The sequence below is a fragment of the Cyprinodon variegatus genome, unplaced genomic scaffold, assembly GCF_000732505.1.
Source record: "Cyprinodon variegatus isolate N-32 unplaced genomic scaffold, C_variegatus-1.0 Scaffold337, whole genome shotgun sequence".
Lineage (NCBI taxonomy): Eukaryota > Metazoa > Chordata > Actinopteri > Cyprinodontiformes > Cyprinodontidae > Cyprinodon > Cyprinodon variegatus.
The window spans coordinates 632,267-657,164 of record NW_015150790.1 but is presented as its reverse complement, the minus strand read 5'-3'; the positions used below and the strand labels follow the sequence as shown (position 1 = coordinate 657,164).

Below are 24,898 nucleotides of genomic sequence, written 5' to 3'. Positions count from 1 at the left end.
GTGCAACGGCATGTTTTGGTCTCCGAAGTGTGTGCGCAGAGACGGGATGCTTTGTCACGATGATGGACACAAAAGGGCAGGAGGAGGAGCATACATCAGGGCCAAACAGAGAGGGGAGGACCAACAGCAAACAGACTGGGATAGAGGGGCGGCCAGTCTTTTTTCTTTAATAATTGGGCTTGATATTTGTATGGAGCACAGAGCAATATACCTTTTCCCTGCACACATCTTAAACAGTTGGAGCCACATAATGGGGTGGAAGGGGGGGGTGTTGTTATTATCACCCTAACCCTCTTTTACCGATACCCGGGACCAGGCTGAGTGTAGCCCTGGCCGTAATGGGGGCGGTTGCGAGCGTAGGGGTTACCAGCGCCAGGTGGGGGAGTGACGGCAGTGCCTGGCGGTGGGGTGAATCCCGGGCGGGTTTGAAACCCCGAGCCGGGTTGGGAGCCAGCTGGCATGCTGTAGTTGGCAGGCTGGGAGCCCTGGGAGGTATAGTTTTGGGGAGGGAAGGCTCCTGGTGGGTATTGTTGAGCTCCCTGAGATGGATGAGGCTGCTGCTGTTGCTGTTGCTGCTGCTGCCCGGTCTGGAAACCAGGAGTTGGGGCAGGACCAGGGCCTGGAGCCTGAGAGGAGGGCGGAGGGTAGTTCTGAAACTGCTGCTGCTGCTGCTGAGGCTGTGGAGGGCCAGGCTGAGGAGCCCCAGGCTGAGAACTATATCCAGCTAAAAAATAAGAGTTCTCATTAGTGTTCTCAATGGGTTAAATGAAGTAAAAACAGCAGCTGCCTGATTTTTTCTAAAGTCTTCCATCTTACCAGGGTACTGCATACCGTACTGCTGCTGCGGCGGTGCGCCTGGCTGCTGTGGAGGGTATCCACCTGGAGCCTGGTACTGCTGATACACCTGACCTGGAGATGCAGGTGCAAACGGCATTGTTACACAGTTATTACACACACTTTGACAATAAACTGGCTACCTACTACCCAATACCAATATAACCTCATTTACACACCCAGATGGATTAAAAGTGACATAAATGAAAGATCATTATGCCCCAATTTTTTTTAGCTCAAGCCCTAAATCTGACTGCCTTCAACTTACTTTGCATTGCAACATGCAAACTTCTCAGATTCTCCACTTTAGAAGCTTTCAAAATGTATTTATATAAAACAGAAAAAAAAGACGACCTGAAATATGTTTGTCAAATTATTTTAAAAAGATCAGAAGATATCTGATATGTCTGTATGATGGTCTGCTCAAATCTTAAGTAAGCATCTGAATTTCTAATCTTTGACTTTTTTATTCAAGAAAGGACAAAAACAAATCCTGTTCAAACACAAAACAGCTGTGTGATTTCAGATTTAGAAAGAAACACACAATCCATTGCTTGCTATACTAATTGATCACTTTTTCCATCAACTGTTCAAGTGTGTGACACACAAGCAAAAACTGGCAAACAAATGCTAGTCCTAAAAGAGTTCACAATCCTGCTTCCAAATGTCCAAGTTATGGAAAACAGTCCCCATGTAAAAAGGCTCTTCAAAAGATGTTCTGCTGTTCAGGAGTAAATAAAAACCAGCAGAAATAAATAGGAATAGATTTTATGGTCAGTTTCCTACTGCTGCTATGGTAAAGCAAAGTTGATTCCTCTTCCAGAACTATAAAAAAAAATACATACAATTGTGCAGCTACATCTCTAAATATTTTAAGTGAAAAATGTAGAAGCAAAACAAAGCAAAGATATTTTTTCCTATAAAGTTCTCATAAGAAACCTGCGTAGAAAGCCAATTCCCTGCCAGGCGTGTCAAATCAGATCAGTCGTGATCAAAGGAGAAGTCAGCAAAATTCCAGCACTAGGTGGGGCTAATGAGCACCGTCTGTGGAGTCCCCTTCCCTCTACTACAGCTGCTTTTTGCTTGTTTTCTATGGCGTCACATTTATTTTACAACACCTGTGAGCAAAATCAACACGCTTGCATGTATGTAAACTACTTCTGCGCATGGTTCAACTATCACCTCCTCCCTATTTGGGCTTTGCAGACACAATCACACAGGAAGTAGTGTCAGGAAGCCCTTGACTGACAGCTTGTTATCCATAAGTGAAGACAACGGCTGGAGGCAGGTGAAGACGAGTAGTGGAGGCTTCGCCACTGTTTGTGGTACGCATGTCAGGAGACTTGACCAAAGTTCTTTACACTACATTCAGTCATTCACCCATTCACACACACACTGATGGTGGCAAGCTACATTGTAGCCACAGCTGCCCTGGGGCTCACTGACAGAAGCGGGGGGGCCGTACACTGGTGCCACCGGGCCCTCTGACCACCATCAGTAGACGGTGCAGGTGAAGTGTCTTGCCCAAGGACACAACGACACTTTGACGCCAGTCAAAGGCTTACTTCCTGTGTCTGCAAGGCCCAATCAGGAGGAGGCTTACAGAAGAGCTTCATCTCCACCCAAACTGTCAAAATATGTTATTCCTTCGTGCAAGAACAAAATCAGTCTGAGGGCAGAAATGCTTTCAAGAACACAGCCGTCCTCGAGTGTGACCGCTGGATAGAAAACCGTGTGCGCGGTGAGATCCTGAGCGCGCGTGGGAAGATCTGGTGCATGGGGAGGGCAATTTTCTTAGTTTCTCGCGCAGGTGTGCTTTTGTTTTGCAATGTTAAATGACCCATGTGCAGAAGTAGTTTAACATACATGAGAGTATGTTTCTTTTGAAATAAATAAAATAAATGTGACATCATAGTTTTTCCTTTCCATTTTTTTTTCCTGCTCAATAATACATTTAAAAAGGAGAGATTTGATAAAAATGTGCATTATTTGTAGTTCTCATTTCGTCAATTTTAAAAGGATTACAGATAGCCTACAACATTTTTGGGGGGTTGATTGTTATCTTTTTTTGTTCCAGCAGAGTTTTTAAAACATTCTCTGCTTTAAATAAAAAATAGCATTATAATAGTTATTAAAAAAAAATAAGTTGATTTTAAATGATATATGCCCTTTAATCCAGGGCGTTTTTAACTCAGAGATGTTTTTTTAGTAAAAAAAGTTTTGTTAATTCTTTTGCTTATTTTTTGTTTTTTTATTTGAAGATTTTATTCATCAATGAAAACATCAACCTAAAAGATGAAACGTGTCTCTCTGCAGCAGTGAGCTGTGCTTTTAAGGCTGGAATTAGGAAACCATTCAGAGGGCCACAAATGGCCCGCAGGTTTGGATTTAATAAATGTTAGAACAAAGGTAAGAATATTACAATATATTGTCTGAAGATCTCACGAAGCTCTGCACTAAAGACAAATACTTGGAGTTTGCTGCTGCCAAATTAACTTTTAAAAACTCTTTCAAAGACGTCATCTCCCATCTACTTGAACATGAACACAGTGATCTTTATTCTAAGAGAAGCCACATGTGTGAAAACATTTTTTTTCTGCCATTGCCATCATCTGGAGCCCATTATGACTTCAGGTATAAAGGAGTGATAGACTGGTCAGAACAATGATTTCACAGAAGGCATTTTTCCCTTTAGAAACCCAATCATGGATACAGAAAGAGTCATCGAAACAAAATCCTTTTTTGAAAAGATTAGTTCAGTCCAAACATAGATCTGTCTGTGTCATAAAGAAATGTCTACTTTTTCGTTCTTGCCCAAATTTAAATCCTTTCCTCGGTTCAATCAGCACCAGAAAAAACAAAGGGCAACATTTTTACCAGTTGTTCACAAATTGTTTTAACAGCGTTCTTGAGTTAACAAGCAGCCTACGCTTCTATTTAAAGTGAACTTCTGGCTAGCGCAAGTGTTCTGTTGGCATCCAAAGTCTCATATTTTACTATATAAAAATCTTGTGCACAGACTGGCTGCTCTGATTTGCCTCAAGGCTGTCAGACGGCAACCACAGAGAGCAGTAAGAGGGTTAAGAGAAGAAACCACAGCGTAAAAGAGCAGTCTGAACAGGGGTGGGTTTATTGTCTTTGTGTGCCAACCATCTGCAGCCTTGGATCTGAGGAGAATAAAACCTACAAGGACAAACTGCTCGTTACTGTATTGGGCCTGGAGACGTATTTAGAAAAAATATATATATTCTAATCACAGCTTTCAATGTATCAGAGGAAAATAAAATAAAAAAACTACTGACATCATAGGGGGAAATGTTGGCTTTATTTAAATTCATATTCCTCCCAATCATGGTGTGCCAGGTTAAGTTCTGGGACTCCAGTCAGATTCAATCACTTGTTTGATTAAAAAAAGCCATAATCATCTTTATTTTAGCATTGATGCTTTGCTGTTAATGTCAGCAGCATGAGCAAAATTTATATTAAGTAGAAAGATTAAAAACACCTGAGAAAATACTCCCCCTCCCATCGTACACCATAGTCCACTATTAATCATGATCAGGTTTTTGGCTGAGGACCGAACATGTCAGAGTCCAAGCTTACAAACCAGGGAGAGCAACTTTCTTATTAGTGACGTAGCCTCATCAGATACTTCTGCTTATTATTTGTTTGGGATTACAATGGAAATTTCTCAGCTCACAAAAAAAGTTGTGAACAAATTTTCAATGCAAACTAGAATGATAAAACAGGATCCAGAAATTACTTTCCCTGAACTATTTGATTTACTTTTCAAACTCTAAACTATTATGATCCAAAACTATCAATTTTCTAAAACAAACAGCAATTAAGCAACTTCAGCACATGAAAAAAATAAAAATAAAGATACTTAAATGGGAGCTGAAGCATTGTCGGCGATTCAAAGAGATTATAAACTCTGCAAAAAGAACCAAATATTCCTCCAGACTAATCATAAAGCTTGTTCTTCTGCTTATGTTAACCAGGCATATGTATACCATTTTCAAACAACAATATGGAATATGTCTAAAGTAGTTTGCACAAATATAAATGCGTTTATGAACTTAGTTTATCAGCAGTATCTTTGATGTCCCGTTTCTTACCATCAACTCCTGCTGGCGGCCCTTGTTGTACCCCAGCATAGGGACCCTGTGGCTGAGGCGGCACTCCTGGCTGAGGTGCTGCAGAGGAGGAGGAAGCAATGCTGTCAGGGGTCCCTGAGCGCTCCTCTGTGGCAACAGCAGGGGGAGCAACTAAATGGATGCAATTTATGGAGAAAAATGAATGCTTTGCAGGAAAACATCCCACCCATTCAAGGCTGAGTAGAGAGCAATACCTGGGGCCTGGTCCTCGCTCAGGCCAAAAGCAGAAATGACATTCTTGTTGACCTCGTCCTGGTTTTTTAACGGGTCAAAAGCCGACATGCTGGCTGCGCTGACTGGAGGAGCCTGTTTCACTGTTGAATCTGCTGTCATAACTTTGCCTTCACGTCCATCCACTGATTCTAAGAGCAAAGGCACACAAGTTTCTTAAAAAGAGCTATTGCAGAAAGTAGAAGATATATATAGATTTTTTTTCCTATCAAGATTATTCTCACTGTAATCTTGGAATTAATCTAGATTTAAATCCCTAATTTGAATTTTGCCAAAGGCATTTATTATATATGTAAGCTACCTCAAAAATTTTAAACAAAAGGTGTACTTTTTTATATTTCCAAAATCACATGTAATTTCGTCTTCTTAAGATTTTGACTTGTAGCTATCCACTGAGCGAGGAGATTGGTTAGCTTTGCTGATACAGCTGTGCTTATAGCTGCATCCATGTTAGCATGTCACGTTCAATGTGGTAATTTCACAGTCCGCCTACACAGGTTGGAAAACTGATTTGTTCTCGTCACCAGATATACATCCGGACTAAACTATCAAGGTGAAAATCATCCTTGGCACAGACCCAGCTCCCTACCCAACTGCTAGAATAGATTAACGGCAATACTTTTTTTAATCACCCGATAAGAGTCTGTCATGAACGCGGCACATTAACGCTGACAAAGGCCTATATATATATATATATATATATATATATATATATATATATATATATATATATATAGCTTAATGACTGTTTTACACAACAAAGCATTTAATTTCTGTTTTAAACACAGACAGCTACCAGTGGTCAGTATCAGATTTACAAAAATAAAACAAGAATAGACTCTTATAAAATCTTTGACGTGGATTCACAAGAGCCTTATTTTGCTCTTGTGAAGAAATGTGGTTAAGCAAGACCACAATCAATCTGGAGAGAACAATCGACTGTAGGAAATGCAGAAAGCTGCTGCAGACATGGTAAAAAAAAAAAAAAGAAAAGAAAACAGCCTTTAACCATTTTATAAACTGTCTCAGTATGGCGCCAGTGTCTGTTTGGGACACAAATTTGGTTAAGTGAGTGTAAAACAAGACAAAGCGACTTTTGGGGAGTTTCTAGTCCTACCAGAGGGAAAGAGAACAAAAGAAACCTGCAATGTGTAAAAGTTGGACCTTAGGCTGAAAGGCTCACCATTGTGAGGTGCTGCAGAAGTCATTCCAGGCTCTGAAGGAGGCTCCAGGCTGTCCAGAAGGTTGTTGACTTTATTCCTGAGCTCAATGAGCTCCCTGCGTAGGTACTTCACTTGGCTGGATTCCAAAGGCCGTGGCTGACCATTCACTGCAGGTAAACCAACCAAGAAGGCCCAAATAAAAAAAATAAATAAATAAAAATCAGATGCGATGGCTTAACCAATCTTTAAATTTTCCATTCGTCAAGTGAGTTGCTATATTCTCCACATTCTTAGCCAGACTTCGTGAGAAGCAAAATAAATCAATTTAAAATGCTAATGTCAGTTAAATTCCCCAGAAATTGAGTCACCAGGCAGTGGATCAGCTTATTCTGAAAAGGCTTCAAGCTGTGAGAAAACTAAAGCTGTACTGCCCTCTAGTGAGCAGTTGATGATATTATCTACAGCAAAAAAATATGCTCTGTTATAGAAAAAAAAACGTGGCCTAGATTTTGGTTAAATAAACATACAAAATAATATCTTTGAGTTTTTGCCTGCGTTGGATATCAAATGAGAAGAAAGAGCTGTAAGAAAATGTGGTGAGAGAAGCAAAGACCTTTGGAGCTTCAACCATAACTCAGCGATTAAGCTTAAAAATCAAACCTCCGATTTTTTCCTACTAAATACAAACAATCAATTTTGTTTTCTCTCTTAAGTTTCCATTATTTTCAAAAACTAGCTCTTATTTCAAATCCCTCCCTCTGAGATGTGACCTTAATTTAAAAGGCAATTCAATTTAAGGGAAACATGTTTGTAAAGCAGTAATATCTCACAACACAAAATAATAATAATAATAATAATTGAACGTCATTAATCTCTCACTGGAGAAATTCCCCTCTGCGTTTGATCCATCCCCTTTGGAAGCAGTGGACTGCCATTGCGCGGGAGCAGTATGGGATTAAGAGTCTTGCTCAGGGACCCACAGTGGCAGTCTGTGGGAGTGGGGCTTGAAATCAGAACCTCTGGGAGCCAAGCACAATGACATAACCACTAGGCATCCACTCCCCAAATGAAAAATGAAAATATAACCAAATGTTTGCAGCTAGTGCTATCGAACAGTAAGCTATTTTATCAGTTATGAGTAGACATCTATACTTAGGACACTAAGCATTGTCAGGGACTCCTCACACCCCCTCCGTGAACATGTATAGGTGCTGCAGCAGGCAGACGCTACCTCAGCGTTGAAATCAGACCAACCACACTGCTGTTAAAAATCTAAGCTTATAGACCTCTCATTAGTGAACCTGTTTAACGTCTTGATATACTAAGTAGTGATGATTCCAGGGAAACGCTGTCTGGTTTTGATGTATTATATAATCTGCTAATTTAAAATACAAACTGATTTTACCAATGTTGCACACAGCAATACAAAGCATTCAGTAACCACATGGTTAGGCTGGTTTGCTGTATGAGTCTCTCCTATGACCGTCAGCAGTTTTAAAGTGTTTCTGTGTGTGCAGAAGATTACCCTGAATGCAAAGTCAATGTTTTTTTCAAAAACAATGGCCACTTTTAACTGTGATCTTCCCATTGTCAACTGACTGAAGAATAAATGGAATGGACATGTTTCTATTTTTTAGGGTGTAACCTTGGTTATGTTGGCCTTCCTGAGTTCAAAAACATAATCTATGCATTCAGAGTAGAAACCCCTCCCCGAAGAAATTGAATCTGCAGAACAAGTTTATCTTAACGGCTCAAAGTTAAGGTTTCGCTGTGAGAACACAAATGCTCGGCCACCCTGGCTGATGAAATGTCCCGTGGCTAGAAAACCTGCTCAGTTTCTGGAAAAAAATTTTTTTGAAACGCAGCAGGAAAAACAACTCACCAAATAATGTCAGTTTGAGTATTCTACTGCACTGGATTGCAAATGAGAGGTCAGAGCTGTCAAAAATGGTGATGAGGTCATCATCTGTAAACAGAAAGAAGTGAAATTAAAATGATATTACTTACAGAGAAAACGAGCTGAAATTATAATTTATTATCCTCCTTTTTTCCATGATGATAACGAGAACTTACGAGCTAAACATGGATCTTAGATGATGCAAACATGACGAGTCAAAGGTGTTAGTTTTGGTTAATGGGTGAAAATGAATAAAAATGTTAGCAGGTGATCTATCAGACATTTAGAACTCATCATTGTGCTGTAATCTGTTAGATAAGCTAAGCAGAATCAGCCGTGCTGCTGCGTCCGGTTTGGTCGCACCCAGCGTGCAGCGATGCACTTTCTGCATGACCACAGATGAATCATAGCAGCAGCGACAGGGGTGAAAATAATCCGGAATGGTCCGGTACTGCAAGCTCAACTCTGCTCTTCCAGCTGTGCTAGTGCGGAAATGCGTCTTTACGCGCACTTAGCTTTGAGTCTGCGCTTTACGCTCTGCACCGATGGTTTGCTCAGATGCACAGTATTTATATTGTAAAAACACTCTACAGTACATTATTTTATTTGTTTTTTTAATACTGTCCCTTATTTTGTTATTTTTATACACTTTTTAAGGCCCACATTTGTCTGACCACTTTTTGCTGCTGTACCACCACAATTTTTTCATTGTGGGACAATAAAGGGATTTTCTATTCCATTTAAACATTTTAGTTCACATATTTTCCAAATTTCGGTCCGGATTTCAATGCCAGTACAAGACTATTATGTAGGTTCTCTGTGCATATTTTTTTTTATATCATACCCCTATGAATTTAAATATACTTTGACCCCTGAGCAGTGGTAACCAAGGGGCAAATTCTTAGAAATAAAGACAAAATTGCCAAATTGTAAAAAGAAGAATGTTTTTGTTCTTCGCTTTTTTGGAGTACTGAAGATTGATTGATCTGTGTGTCATGCATAATTCATAGTAAATCAGGAAGTATTTGCTTTTGGATGAAAACCTTGTATATCCTTTATTGTACATTTTGTCAGCTTGTCTGTCTGCTATATTAACCAACATAAAGGGCTTGAACTACGTCTGCTATTTTCACAACTTCTGTGAGACAATTTGTATAATGTAGGGCTTTAATTCTTAAAAAGTTTATTTGAATTCTATAAATCATGGTTTTCTGCCAACAGCAACGATGTTGGCATGGCAGCATTCTATACCTACCAATCGTAGTATCTAGGCAAGAGCTGTCAGTCTGGTAAAGAATTCGGTTGTTACTCAAAATTTTAAAGTTTAGCTGTTTTTTGAAGTGCAACATAAAACTGGATAAAACTAGACTTTGAGTTTTACTCAAATAAAACTGGATTAAAACTATCACATTAATGACTAAAATGTGACTAAAACTTAAAATAGTTTTTGTCCTGAGGATAAAAACAAAGGCAAAATCTAAGATGGTGTCAAAAACAACACTGTCACACTGCTATGGTAAAGATACAAACTTTGGGTGAAATTGGCCTCCTAGTGTGGAATGAAAATGATTCACCTTCATCTTTGTATTTGATGGTAACCTCATCGTTACTCTGCAACTTTCCCCTGAAGACGCGCTGCATCATCAGCACGAGCTCATCATATGTGATGTCTTCATTGTGGATGGGGATGCGTCTAATGTCATCACCCAGCTGGGCTTTGATGATCAGCTTGCCACTCAGGTCCAGCTGGCCGTTCATGGTGCCGTCTGATCTCTACTGCTCCCACTGCCTTAAAATCAAAGAAAAGGGGTCATTTCAAATGTAACACCAACAAATCAGCCAACAAAACCTTGTTTCTAACCATCTAACTTTGGTTTCTAGCAATTAAAGATAATCATAAAATTTAGCCATAACTATTATTTCTATATTCAGCCGTTCATTTGCCTGTAAAAAAAAAATGTGTTTGCAGACTATACCCTGATTTCAAACCTGTTTGGTGAACGCTTCTTTATCTATGCACAACGACGTTCCAAAAATTGCTGTGTGATTATATAATAAGCCAAAAATGTGGAGCCGAAACAACTGCAAAGTAGGTTAGCAGGTCAGGCAGGTGAGTGCAGTAAGAAGCATGTAGGACTGATATATGTTTCAGTGGAATGGTAACCTGTGTTTAGCTTGTTTTATTTTGGCTGATTAAATTTGCTTTTTTATATATATATATATATATATATATATATATATATATATATATATATATATATATATATATATATATATATATATTTGCTTGGCATATTGTAGTAAAACTGTCAAAGAAATTCAGTAAACTGAAGAGTCTAAGGGTCAAACATCAGCCTGTGAAGTGGCAGAGATAGTGACCAGCTATAACAAATCATGTTGACTTTGACCAAAACGCTCATTGTCATCGATAACAACAGTCATAATGATTTACTAAAATCATTAGGGTTACTTTTATTGTTTCTAACTAAACCTCTATTATACATATTCTTATTTTAATAAACTAAACAAATTCCTCTTAAAAACAATTCATTAAAAAAACTGATCTTCTCAGACCTTTAATTTCCTTCGATTTTAATAACGCATTTAAATACATATTAATGTCAGATCTAAACAGTGCTGCTAAGAAAGTTATGTTGAACAGTATAAAACTAACGAAAATGACAGAAAATATATTTTAATAGTATATTTTTTGTCACTGCTAACAACTGTACAAGAGCATCTATGACATTTACTGATTAATAGACCTAAAAATATTAGTGAATAAAGCACTTTGTGACTGTACAACTGCATTACTGTAGTGAATCTGTATTTGTTTTTTTAGGGTAGCATTTGACCCCATAAAATTAAAAAGAACAGCCTGTCCCCAACTTAAAAAACATATTTTTTAACACTTTTCAGCAGGATTCTGATCTCCATCAAATAAGAAAAACTACCCAATATTAAGATAAATATGAAATCTATCTAGCCAATCCCTCGTTAACATCAAGTGTGATCTAATATGTCAGTTTTTATCTTTCTGTATATTCTGCATCTGAGGATTTAAGCCGAACAAAACCCTCCTGTGGATTTATTTGCAGAAAATCCCACAGCTTTGGCTGTCCTGGAACAGATGAATAATTGGCTGGATGCTAAGGATTGTTATGTAGCTAACGCTTAGCACACAGGCAGAACAAATAGCGACAGCAAGAAACTGGTTGATTCCCTCATTTTGCAGACCAAAAATTTATGGAAACTTAACGAATAAGATGTCGGCAAAAGGCATCCTTGCTTTGCTTAGTCAAAAAAACACCCAAATTAGCATAAAACAACGCATTAAACGGTGAAGTTTGACAATCCAGGCCTCTTCAGTACTTGATTGGAAGCTGTTTACAATAGAAATCAATTAACCTGAACAAACTAAGTTAAGTTTTACGTTAGAAATTCTATATATCACTATAAACCAGTATATGATCATTCTAATGTATTTTTCGTTTATAACAAACGTCAGGGAAGAGCTACTTTGTATCCGTCTATACGTTTAACAGGATTACACATAGATAAAACAGTCAGTTTTTATAATTTGCAATAAATAAGAGTGATATCGGTCTAAATTTGATTCAACATTATACATGTGAGCAATTTAAAGTGAAATTTTGCTGAATCAGTCTCGCGCGGATAGCTACGGCTACATAGCTAGCTAACCAAACCTTATCCAGCTAGCACTAACAACACAGTCTAAGCTCATTGACTGACCGATAACACAGAAAATGCTTTATAATTACAGCCAAACATCCCACCAAATATGACACGTTACCTGAATCAGACGACTTTACCACGCTTTGTGTCACAGGGTTTCCCAAAATCGTGAAACTCTACTTCGTTAGCTGGCCTAGCTAGGCAAGGAACCAGCAATAGGAAGTGTCACTCGGACTGTCAACGTCAGCCAGTACGTGGCACTCCCTCTGCGCATGCGCACTGCGTCCAGAATGGAGAGCATTGAACCATAGACTACTCCTCTCTTCATTGCAGGGATGGACGGGCTCAAATTACATTTCATTGAAATGAGATGATTTCATTGTCAATTACTTCAACAACATAACATCCTTTGCAATTGTGCATAATCCTCTCCGCTGCACAAAGTATGAGGATTTCCCATTAAACAATAACTGTTCCTTGGGATCCCCCCTCCTTTATTGTTATTAAATACACACACAGCCAGTTTAAACAAACCAGTCTATAGGTTTGCATTCTAAAAGACCAATTAAAGCATTCCCAGGACAAAATTTAAAATCTTTTTTAGATCAGACAAAAAAAACAAAGATATAATTAAATAGCAGTTATTACTCCTTAAGGTTAAACTGTCCCTTAACCCTTTATAGGGCAAATTAGCCTTTCTAATCCCTTGCATGCCCCTTACAAATGTAGTCTCCCCCCACCCCCGTCCCTCAGTGAAGTCTAGAAGCACATGATCTATATCCACCCATTCAGCAAAGATACTGCTACATGGCTGTACATTTTGGTATTTGAGCTTTTAGATGAGCCTGTGAATGATATATTACCTACTGTAAATTAAGTTGAAAAAATAGTTATCAAGTTAAGAAAAAAAGGTAAAAATGTAAATGCTCATTGGAGCAGTGGGTACCACTGGTGCCTTGCAGCAAGAAGGTTCGGGTTTGATTCCTGGCTCAGGGTCTTTCGGCATGGAGTTTGCATGTTTTCCCTGTGCATGCATGGGTTCTCTCCGGGTACTCTGGCTTCCTCCCACAGTCCAAAAACATGACTGTTGAAAAATAAGTTATCAAGTTAAGAAAAAAAAAGGTAAAAAGTTATTAAGCCTAGTTAACAATTATATTTATAATTATAAACAAAAAAATATAAGTGCCAGTTTCAGCATTAATCCCTCTAAGGTTATGTTGTACCAAAAAAAAGTCACTCTCAGAGTGTTTTACATGAATTTCTTTTTGAAGCACTTTTGTTATTTTTCTTAATATATTCAGGAAGTAGGCGTTTCTTGTTATTACATAGACTTTTTTTGCCATGAAAATATCCATATTTTTTTAATGTTACAAAGGTAATAAGGTCTTGTCCTGGATTCCAATAACACTATTGGCTTGAAACGTTGATTTTTAATGTATTTCACTGAGTGCCTTATAAAGGGTTAAAAAGAAACTATCATATGTTAAGAAATGGAATTGGGTATCTAATTAAATTCAGATTTGATATAAATGTAAATGGAAAATCCATTCACACACAATAAATGTCAAAAATAAATCTATAATGTCAGTTCGGTAGAATAAAATGTCACGCAAAATGGTCAAACACATTTTCAGTGTGGAGTTAGCTACACTGTTGTGGTAATAACAAATTATTACCTGCAAAAACTGTATTTATTGTTTTCAAATCTCTTCTAAGCTTACTTTAATTTCTCCCAGTATCCAAAGAAGTGCCCCAGAACTCCATATTCTTCTGTTCTTCACTCTTTGTATAAAGTCACTATGATCATTTATCAAATGCTGAATATTTATGCTTTTCAATTCTACTCATGCTAGTCACTCAAGCAAAGAGACATGTTTCCTGCATAGGAAATTTAGCTTCCTTTTATTTTAGAACGAGCATTTAGTTTTTTAATAAAGTCAACTATGTTACCAAAACCAAATGTGTTACCATACACAATGAACTAGTATCATGGGGATGCTTAAAATAACAGAGCAGACAGAAGCTCAGAGGATTATATTTGTTTCTTTAATGACTGATTCTAACTGAAAACAACTGTATGATTATACATAATTTACATAACATGACATAATCAAATGGGACAAACTGTATACATTTACAGATTATGTGTCTTTATTGTAGTGTAAGTATGACCTTACAACTAATCATTGTAACCTGAGTAGTCTCTATCTTTAAAAAAAAAGTCAAAGCCAGCTTAATATTGAAGCAGGTGCAATGTTTTCATTAGTAATTGCTGAGATTAGATTCAAGCAAAGCAGCTGCTTTAAATAATGACTGCTTTTCTACTATCTTAAATATATTATGCTGTGGGACATTTTTGACCAAATGAATAGACCTATAATCTATTAAAAAAAAAAAAAAACATAAATTTTACAGTAGCAAATATTTCTCTTACAATCACTTTTTCTTCTTTTCCTGTGTGGCATCAAACCATGAATCTAACAGTTTTTTCATGTAATAAATCTGCCATGCATGCACTTGAATGGCAACAACCATTATGACGTACATAACAGTCACAGCAGAGAAGCCAAAAATGAAGCGGTAAGCTTTTCCATGGCGATAGAGCTGCTGGGCTAACGGAAACATCTCCATGCCTCCATAAATGAGAGGCGCCACAGAGAAGAGCCCTGCACTGATCAAAGACATGACCAGGTAGCTGATGTTGTTCTTTGGGATTGACAGACTGCTGCAGAACAGTGGAATGATGCTGAGGAGGTAGGGGTACTCCCACTGATACGGTATGGACACTGTGTCATGTGACACCAGGCTGAGATGGCTCACAGTCACTTGTGCAGCCACCAGCAACCAGATAAGAAGGTGGACCCAGTTCAGCTTGCGCACCTCTGACTTCAGCGAAGCACTGAAACATAAAAAGTCAACATTAAGACTTTTATTTCTATATAAAAAGGGAAATATTAGACAAAGAAGCAGTTCACTTGCCTCATCTGGTATTTTGGGGCCACCTTCTCTCTGTGTTTGAAGTCAGTTCCATTTGTACTGACTGTTCTAAGGCCAACACGGGACGTCATTTCGTACAATCCTGTATCCATGGAAAGACTGATTAGATTAGATAAGTAGACAGACAGACAGACAGACAGACAGATGTCATGAGCCTCTCGTCTGTTAATGCTTTTCTTTTCCAGTCTTGTCATTTTAGGAGGATAGCAATTTTTAACAGTAGTTTTGTGTCTTTACTAAACTCTTCTCAAACTGCTTTGTGCTTGTGATGTTCAAAGCAGAAGCTATCAGTGGCGGCTGGCCAATAGAGGGCGCTAGGGCGCAACCCAACCCACCCAATAACCTTGATTAAGTCATAAAAAAACAAATTGAAATTAAATTAGAAAATTAAAATATTTCAAAATATATTTAATATACTTTTTAGATGTGCAAATAAAGCATCATTTCATTTTTCTTCGGATCGGTAAAGTATTGCCGCCATAGGCACTAAAATGTTTGCCCATTGACTCTTGTTAAAAGTTGTACATGTGCAACGCTTTATTCTGCTTTCCCTGCCTCCTTAAATGTCAAGATCTGACCCGGCATGGATAAAGACTGATTTAAAGAACTTTTCAGAAAATGTAAAGAAGAATGAACAATATGAGATTTCCATGGAATAATATAGTGCACTTTTCCTAAATGTTTGTTAATTTGCATAGTTGCTCTTAAATAAACACATTCTCAGAAAATAAATAGTTCTTATATATTAAAAAAATATATAGTTGACTAATAGTTTCTCTGTTTTTAAACTGGTACATTTTTTTTAGGTTTGTGACGCCATATTGGATCATGAAGAACACAGATTTGCCTTCACAAAGCCTCAGAAGGGAAAGATTTATGTTCAAAAGGTAAACCTGTACATGAAATTATGTTTTGTTTTTATTAGGTGTTTTTAAAATGTTTTTTGTTGTTGACATTCATATAAATATACTGGTGTGATAAATTAGTATACGTTTGATTGGTTTTTGGTGTTCATCTATTTTGCTTTTGTAGCCCCCTTGGAGAAAACTCCACCAGCCACCACTGGAAGCTACACCCACCTGCTATGGTCACTATTCTGGATTTAATATTAAGATTATATTACAGTCAGTTGGTGGTTCTGTATTTTGTTTAGATGAATTTTGGTTATTTAATAAAGATATAAATAGATGCCAAACCTTTCAGACTTCATAAAAAAATCAAAGCAAAATTCAAATTTGATTTATACAAATCTGACCCAAAATATCCAAATAAGTGATACTGAATATATTGGTTATATAAATATAAAATACTAGTGAATATGTGTATATATTTATTGGTTTCACTTTTATACCCCAAAAACGATTCCAACAGCTATAGAAAGCGTCTGTTATTACACGGTGGGTCTAAGGTTAGGTTTAATCTATAACTCGGTACAATAGCAGATATGCATGTAAATATATTAACTGCTGCTAAGTAATAAACATTAAAGGGCCGATAATAATATGGGTGTTATGAAGCAGGTTAGCGCATTAGCTGCTCTGGCTATTTCCTGTATTAGTCTGGAACAGCATTAAATACTGGACTAGCTGGGAGTTAGCCCCCTGAACGGTGCTTAAAGGTTGAGTTTTAAACGCGTTTGTTTTATCGGAGCGTTTTTACTTACCTCTCTGGACGGGCTTGGTGGATAATTTGATGAAACAAAAGGTCTGATGAAAAAGGGAGACACGCTGCAATGCGCACGCGCACATCCGGATCGCAGCATCAGCATCTCCTCTGAACCCAGCCGGTTCAGTCTTTGATCTCTGATCAAAGGACACCCGCAGCGGCATTGCATTAAGTTTTTTTTTATTTTTATTTTTTTATGTTTTTTTGTATTCCCATGCTTTAATAAATCCAATTATGCTATTTCTAATAAAATAGAAAAAAAGAATCCCGGCGGGAGTAGAGAAATGTATGCAACATATATAACACGGTGTAGGAACCAATTATTTTTTGTTAATAATTTAAAAAGTTTTTTGTTTTTGTGCATAATCTGGCTAAGTTTATTTTACTTTATTGTTTGGTATCTGTTATGAGATTATGTTTTTTGGTTATTTAGTCATGTTCCTTTGTTTTTGGTTAGTTATGATTAATTGGGCTGAATAATTTTTTTAAATAGGCTGTCAATGGTAGGACCAGCATGAATCTGGGTGGGCGTATGTTTTTTTTTTTACCAGCACAAGAGAAACATGGAGAAAATGTTAGTCTTTTTCTGCTTGTTTGTCTGAGGAGAAATAAAACTGAGAAAACTAAAGGAGTTTACCTGGAACATTTTCTCTTTTGCCTGCGTAAAATTAGTCCATGGTGTATCTGTGGCATTTGTGGACTTCCACTTCATTTGTGTCATCACAAAATGGGCCACAACACACGGCTTCTAATATAAAACTAGTTTAAGTTTACTTTTGATGTTCAATTGTGTTTCACAGATTTCTGCTCCCCTTCACATTATATTTTTGGAAACATGCAAACCTTTTTTGTATGATGTCCTTTGCTGTTTTTTTTTTTTTTTTTTTTTTTTTCAATCACCATAACAATCATTACTTTTTCACAAAAATGTATTTTATTTGAGAGAATATGAATGGTTGCTCCAATGATCATTCTTTTAAAAAGGCTCAGAATCATATTAAATTGGTTAGTCAGTCATAAACATGTTCATAGATTTCAACAACATTAAGTTCCTGTTATGGAAAAGCATATAGAATTGTTTTAATGCTATCTCCTGAGGTGTTTTTATAAAAAGGTCTGTTCTATTATTATTTGCTATTTTTCCTTTTGTTGATCCTATTGACAAATTGAATTTTTTCTCAAAGGGGGCTGTATGTGAAAAAATGCATGACAATTATGCTTCTTTTGTGCATGCCCTAAAAAACCCTAAAACACCCTTAAAAATTCTACTCAGCAAAAACAAAAAAACATATATTACTAAGAATAATAAAATATTAAAATAATCATCAGTATTTTATTTCAAATAAATACTATGATGATAAAGCTGCTCAATTAAGATATAAAAACGTTCTACAGTAATTCTGAGAACATTCTCAATAATTTTTTTTCTGAGATTACCCCATTTAAACCTCTCTTAATTATCAAATATTAATTATGGTGGTGTAAGGCACTGTAACTTTGATAGTAACTTTGCCTCTTATGCCTCCCTCAATTAGAAGGCATTCTATTATAGAAAAAATACTGAAAATAATGAATATTTTCCGAGTAGTTTTATAGGATCTCTGTTGACTTTATTCATTGAGGTCTAACCCCCATTTTAATCAGAAAGATTTGGAGGAAGAGATTAGTAAAGGTGCTGAATAAACACTATGATATAGTGCATATTATGATACCTAATGATACTTCAGTCGCAACTTCAGTGTTTATTTCTCACAAAGTGCATCACATGGAGGGTCTTTTCACACTGACTGGGATAGGCAACACACAAAATCACACTTTGAGTGCTATGACTAGAACTGTGAATACACATCTAAATACACATCTAAATAATATTTTGCTGTTTTTGTCCTGGAGAATATTCATAATGTCTTCATTCTTTGCACTTCAGTTGTGATTTTGGGTTCAGCATGAGCATAGACACAAAACTGAATGAAAAGTACTTTTAGTGCCATCTTTTATTTCTGTACACCAACAGAAAAATCTACTACTTTTGATATTACCCATGGTTCACTGAACAATATCTATAAACAACTACATGGATACTTTATGTAACACTTGTAGCTTTAAAAAAAAAAGAACATCTCAGATACATTTTTTACTTAACAATCTTTATTTTTTTTTAAAAACTCATAGCAAACTTTAAACATTAGCACAATAACATTTTGATGACAGAGACAACATCTTCACCATGGTTACTCTTCTTTAAGCTCTTCTTCTTTTACTTTAACATCATAATTCATTCAGTACATGGGAAATGGATCATAAACGATATCCTTCTGATATGAAATCATGTCCTGCAAAATACTTTTGAACAGTGAATTTTTCAATTAAAACCATTAAATAAAAGCAATACAAATGACCATTCATTTTATTGAATTTAGACAAAATAAATTAGTTCAACTAAAGTGTCCCAGAAGAAATGGGTCTTCTGATTGACAGTTAAAAAGCACTTTCTATTGAAGTAATCCCTGACAACAACACAATAAGTACCTTACCTCAGTAGCAAATGCTAGCAGACAAGGACGGCATAAATGTATGGTGCTTGTGACCATATTTTCCTTTTTTTTAATGTTTTGAATTAATCTAATGTAGTATGTAGAGTGGCTTAATAGTTCAGAGCATCAATAAGTATACTAATTTGTTTTTCACAGCAGCAGATTCAGAAATGAACAATTAACACTTCAAAATAAGGATAACATTATATTGTTTTTCATGTATCATGTGTTTTTGTAGTCAATATTTCTTAAAAGCTTGTCATGTTGGTCTTCAGCTTTTCACAGGAGTACAAAAACGGACACATTTATTTAAAACATAGGAAGTTCTATCACGCATCTTTTCAAAATTTATTTAGTAGGCCCATATGATTTTCTTATTAAAATTTACCATGCTCAAGTTTTTGTTTTTTTTCCCAAACTAAGACATTTGCAAACTACACAAAAAGCGTTCAAAACTCAATTCTTACAAAATAGTGAATATGATCTGTACTGCCATTGTCATGAGGCCATTTTATATTTTCTATAGCATTGATACCTTAAAGGAATAGTACACCCAAAACATGATTAGCCTTCATTTTCTACTCACCCCCATGCTGAACAAAACTCTGGAGTACTTTTTTGATATCTCAAATGCATCTGGAGATCTGGGAGGCTTCTTGCTGTCTGCTGACATTCAAATAATGGAGGTCTATGGCGCCCGAGACAGAAAGGTCCACAAAAGTCCACAAAAACTTGTCAATATTCCTCCATACTGCTCGTCCAATGTAATCCAAGTGTCCTGAGTGGGTAGCATCCAGAATTTACTCGAAACGAAGTCATTTAGAATGTTTTTAGAGCATAAACAGTAGTGTATAGGATTTCCTAATAGCGCCCCCATGCGCGCTCACGATTCTACGGAAGCCGGCAGACCAAACCAGCGCATTCAGCTCGGCAAAGAACTCATGCTCTTCCTCAACACTGAAGTCCTCAGACATTTTTCTTTCGTTGTTTCTTTCTTTGCACAGGTAAACAGCACATTTCTTCTTCTACGCTTGCATTATCGGCAGACCAGACGCTGAATGCGCACTTTCTTCCGGTTTGGTCTGCCGGCTTCCGTAGAATCGTGAGCGCGCATGGGGGCGCTATTAGGAAATCCTATACACTACTGTTTATGCTCTAAAAACATTCTAAATGACTTCGTTTCGAGTAAATTCTGGATGCTACCCACTCAGGACACTTGGATTACATTGGACGAGCAGTATGGAGGAATATTGACACGTTTTTGTGGACTTTTATGGACCTTTCTGTCTCGGGCGCCATGGACCTCCATTATTTGAATGTCAGCAGACAGCAAGAAGCCTCCCAGATCTCCAGATGCATTTGAGATATCAAAAAAGTACTCCAGAGTGTTGTTCAGCATGGAGGTGAGTAGAAAATGAAGGCTAATCATGTTTTGGGTGTACTATTCCTTTAAAAGACCCGATGTATATGTGTAGAAATAGATACCGTTTTCCTGTCAAGATGTTAGTGGCCAATTGGAAAACTGTGTGAGGCTGAATTTGACATTACTGTAGCACAATGTAGTGACCAGAGAGCCTTGTTATCTGTTGATATGAGACTCCAAAAGCTTTCTGTATTTCAGTCAGCATATAACAAGTCACAGAAATTGCATTGTTTTGAGACAGTTGATATTTTCTTAGAAGTAAATAAAGCTGTAATTATTTGGTTCTTTTAACTCTCTCAAAATTGAAAACAAGTCTTAGGTCACCTATTTGGAATGACTTTAAGACAATACAGTACAAAATATGGTAGTTTAACCTCTGTTAATGATAGCATCATTTTTGACTCAACATTAAAAAAATGCCCAGTCTAAGTTAATTTAATATACGGTCAACTATTTCACAAAAATAAGCATCTGCTCCCTCTTCCAGAAGTATGGGGTACTACATTGGATAGAGCAAATACCCAGAGAAGGAGGACTGCACATACTCTCCAGCATAAAGTCCAGAGGCCTGATCTGATGGCATCTGAATGTAAACAGTGTCCCCAGGTTGAAGAGGTAGTACTGCACTTCCCGATGCTTGATCTAAGAAACCCTTTTTATATTCATCATAAGTATACATCACAGGCTCACTGTTTCTCATCAAAGCCACCCACACATTTTCTCCCTTACAGTGAATGTGGTAGGCAAAGTAATAAATGCCAGGAATGTCACAGGTGAAAATTCCTGTCTGGGGATTGTAGTTTTGGCGGCCATTGTACAAAAGTTTATCAAAAACAACTGGGCTGCCCACAGGTGGAAAGGGTGTAGATGCTACAGCAGTAAATGCTGGCATTTCAAGGCCACTGGAACCCATTACTTCAGCCCAACCTCCACCATATTTGCCCTTCTTATCATAACTTCCAGCTTTAACACCATCTAGTCCCGGACCCATCTCAGAAAGTACTCCAGCCATTTCTGGTGAAAAAACGGGTTCACCGGGTGGTCCTGGTGGTCCAGGTGGACCAGGTTGACCTGGTTGTCCAGGGGGTCCAGATGGTCCCTCTCTTCCTGGGGCTCCTACAGGACCAGGCAGGCCAGGACTCCCAATGTCTGCAATGCCTGGTGGACCAGGAGGACCACTTTCTCCTTTGGGTCCTGTGGGACCAGTAGGCCCAATGGGTCCAACTGCACCATTTATTCCAGGGATTCCTTGAGGTCCCTGAATACCTCTTTCCCCAGGTAATCCGGCATGTCCTCTCAAACCAGGAGTTCCAGGGGGACCAGGCATACCAGCTAGACCTTTCTGGCCATCCGCACCTTTTGGACCACTTGATCCAGGTGGACCTCTTGGGCCTGGTTCTCCAAGTTCCCCAGGTAGACCATCCTTACCAGGTGGTCCTTGAGGACCAAGGTCACCCTTAGCCCCATCACGCCCTCTTGGTCCTTCATCTCCACTATCTCCTTTAGGACCAGGTGCACCTATACTTCCAGGTTCTCCAATTGGTCCTGCAGGACCTGGAGGACCATTCGGTCCAGGGAGTCCAAGCATTCCAGGTATTCCACCAATACCCTTTTCTCCTTTGGGTCCTGGGGGTCCTGCGGGTCCACCAATTCCTTTATCACCTTTTGGTCCTGGAAGTCCTTGCTTGCCAAATCCTGAAAGACCTGGCTTTCCTGGCAGACCTGGTGGTCCTGGAAGGCCCTTCTCACCTGTCCTTCCTGGCTGTCCAGGCAGACCATTTTGACCTGGCTTTCCTTGACCAGGTGGACCTGGTGGGCCAGGCTTCCCTCCTTCCCCAGCTGGTCCGGGAGGGCCTGCTTCTCCAGGATATCCTTTATGTCCTGGGGGTCCTTGTGGACCAGGTAAACCATTTAACCCTGGTTTTCCAAGACCTGGCAGCCCTCTTGGGCCAGCAGGTCCAGGAGGCCCAGGAAGTCCTTTGTAACCAGGCTGTCCAGGCAGACCCATCCCTTTGTCTCCTTTTGGTCCTGGTAATCCCGGCAGACCTGGCAGGCCTTTGTGACCCGGTTCCCCTTTGACACCTGGTTGTCCCGGTAATCCCTGTAACCCTGGTTTACCTATTCCAGGAAACCCAGGTGGTCCTTGGGGTCCCTGTGGACCTGGCGGACCATCAGGACCCTCTTCCCCTCTTGGTCCTATTTTCCCTTGAGGCCCACGCTCACCGTTTACACCTGGTTTTCCTGGCAGTCCGGGCAAGCCTAGTTTTCCCATTCCAGGTAATCCTGGTGGACCTGGAGGTCCAGGTTGGCCCTCTGGGCCAGGTAATCCATTCCCTGGAGGTCCAGGAGGTCCTGGAGGTCCCACAGGTCCAGGTGGTCCAGCTGGGCCTTGTTCTCCCTGAGGAACTCCTTCCACAGCACTAGGTATTGTTAAACCTGTGAGCAGTTGTACAGATATTAAATATAGAAATTAAATACTAAAAAATATACAGCAAAAATATTTACACTAGAAATTATTACATGAAAGAGCACCATGTTAGTATAGTATAATTCAATATGATTAATTCATTATGATCGAATAGTTAAGCCTTTTAATGTGACCAAAACACCTATGGCCAATCTGAGAATAAACAATCAGGATGTCCAGAGTTGTTCTGGGTCTTGTGCCAAATAATCTTTATACTTTGGACTATGCTAAGTGTTCTCTCTAGATTGTGGTTGCTATCCCTAGATTAAAAGTATGTACACACATCACAAGAACAGAGAAATCTGTACCAGAGGTGACAAGAAGAAGAAAAGGGTTCTTTCAAGCAAGGATATTTCATATTTAAAGCAAGAAATGAAATGCAAACTATTCAAAACCTTTAAGGGTTCCTCATATAGCAGCTTTAGTCTATGTAGAACCACAGCTACAGCACATTTCTGGTTGATCACACATCTTTTCTTGGACCCCATACAACCAAAGGTTCTGTCCCAAACACATGTTAATAACACACTCCAAGAACAGCCAAGAAGAGAGAACTAATTTCTCTGTTCTTATGAAGCATGACAACACCTTTATGAAGACACAGTAACTATGTGACCGACTGTGAATCTACTTGAGTTATCAATGAAGAGGAACTCTCATGCGGTGATCTTTTTACAAAGAGATGAGGGGTTGGTTTACACAATATTAAGGGACTTAGTCACTATTAAGTTAACATCTGTTAAACAAATTGTAGCCTAATAATTCTACATCAACTCTCAGTGGCCATATCAGTAAGCTGACTAGGGTAAGCATAGAAGGGTTTCAACCTCACCTCTAAAACAAAAATATATTATACTCTGTACAAATATGCAATGTAAGTTAATACTTTTTATATGTTTTAATTTTTAAAAATGTCTCCATATAGGCTATATGCATATAACTGATGTTGTAGTGTGTTCAGAAAGATTTCTAACCTTTTTCTTTACCACCATTGTAGTTCCCCCCTTTACGGGGATTTTCTTTGCCCTTAAGCAATGGCATCTGGGGCAGCTCCTTCCTATAGTGTGGATATTGCATGTAGGGCACTTCCTTGCCAATGTACTGTTGCTGAGGAAAACCTCTATTTCCCATGTTTATGTGTTGAAGGTGCTGCATTGGCTGGTATGGCTGAGGGTGTTGCTTGTGTCCGTAGTAAGCCCCATCAGTCACACATGGGAAGACAAAAAGCTGGAGTAGAACAGTAAGGAGGGGGCCAAGAAGGCGAGGCATGGCTAAAGCCTGTGAAGAAAGAAATAACATAATTAGATATGACAGAGCTGCTTGATCACACATTTATGTAAAAGGATTGTCCATCATTTGCAGTCCTTACATAGAACAGCACTCTGTCTCCCTCTCCTGGACATTTATAACAACTACACATGTTACTTGCTATGGTAGTCAGAAACTTTATATTAGAGTTTGCAAAAATGTTATAAATAGGCAATACAAAGGAAGAAAAAAACTTTGAAGGTTTACTTGATATAAATCCTGGTTAGTTGTTGCTGGAGGTTGTAGCCAACTGAAATTTAAAGAGAGGCCAGGAGCAAAGCAGTCTCTCCGTCTGTATTCATTTTAATTAACTGCAACCTCAAAAACGTGTAAGAAACATGTAAGCATGTATATGTTTGCTGAGTAGTTTACACAAGGGGGATAGTAAAGTTCACAAGAAACAATCGGAGCTCCATATTCCTCAAAAAGTTAACACTGCACACGAAGAAAGAAAGAAAGAAAGAAAGAAAGAAAGAAAGAAAGAAAGAAAGAAAGAAAGAAAGAAAGAAAGAAAGAAAGAAAGAAA

At 38.3% G+C, this 24,898-nt stretch overlaps 3 protein-coding genes across 5 annotated transcripts in view; all 3 read right to left on the bottom strand.

Annotated features, from left to right (window-relative positions):
• Window positions 1-274: 274 nt before the first annotated feature.
• Window positions 275-12,243, bottom strand: tfg (TRK-fused gene). 3 transcript variants are annotated; one of them, XM_015385387.1, is made up of 8 exons: window positions 12,097-12,243; window positions 9,857-10,071; window positions 8,268-8,351; window positions 6,406-6,552; window positions 5,186-5,353; window positions 4,953-5,102; window positions 817-909; window positions 275-724 (listed from the first exon to the last, which is right to left on the bottom strand). In XM_015385387.1, exons 2-8 carry the CDS (start codon window positions 10,038-10,040, stop codon window positions 297-299), a joined length of 1,254 nt encoding a protein of 417 aa, XP_015240873.1. In that variant the 5' UTR covers window positions 10,041-10,071; window positions 12,097-12,243; the 3' UTR covers window positions 275-296. The 3 variants fall into 3 exon arrangements, with proteins under 3 accessions (XP_015240873.1, XP_015240875.1, XP_015240874.1); XM_015385389.1 differs by having other exon boundaries at window positions 4,953-5,030; XM_015385388.1 differs by having other exon boundaries at window positions 9,857-10,067.
• Window positions 12,244-14,009: 1,766 nt separating this feature from the next.
• LOC107091438 (protein jagunal homolog 1-A-like) lies at window positions 14,010-16,754 on the bottom strand. The gene is made up of 3 exons (XM_015385360.1): window positions 16,639-16,754; window positions 14,958-15,057; window positions 14,010-14,877 (listed from the first exon to the last, which is right to left on the bottom strand). Exons 1-3 carry the CDS (start codon window positions 16,721-16,723, stop codon window positions 14,415-14,417), a joined length of 648 nt encoding a protein of 215 aa, XP_015240846.1. The 5' UTR covers window positions 16,724-16,754; the 3' UTR covers window positions 14,010-14,414.
• Window positions 16,755-20,629: 3,875 nt separating this feature from the next.
• The window catches only part of col8a1 (collagen, type VIII, alpha 1), a 12,656-nt gene continuing 8,387 nt past the window's right edge, over window positions 20,630-24,898 (bottom strand). Inside the window, exons 2-3 of the mRNA XM_015385354.1 lie at window positions 24,039-24,342; window positions 20,630-23,033 (exon numbers count right to left, since the gene is read on the bottom strand). Of these exons, the coding sequence (XP_015240840.1) occupies window positions 21,097-23,033; window positions 24,039-24,333 (2,232 nt within the window). The 5' untranslated portion in view covers window positions 24,334-24,342 and the 3' untranslated portion in view covers window positions 20,630-21,096. The remainder of the gene's footprint in view (window positions 23,034-24,038; window positions 24,343-24,898) is intronic.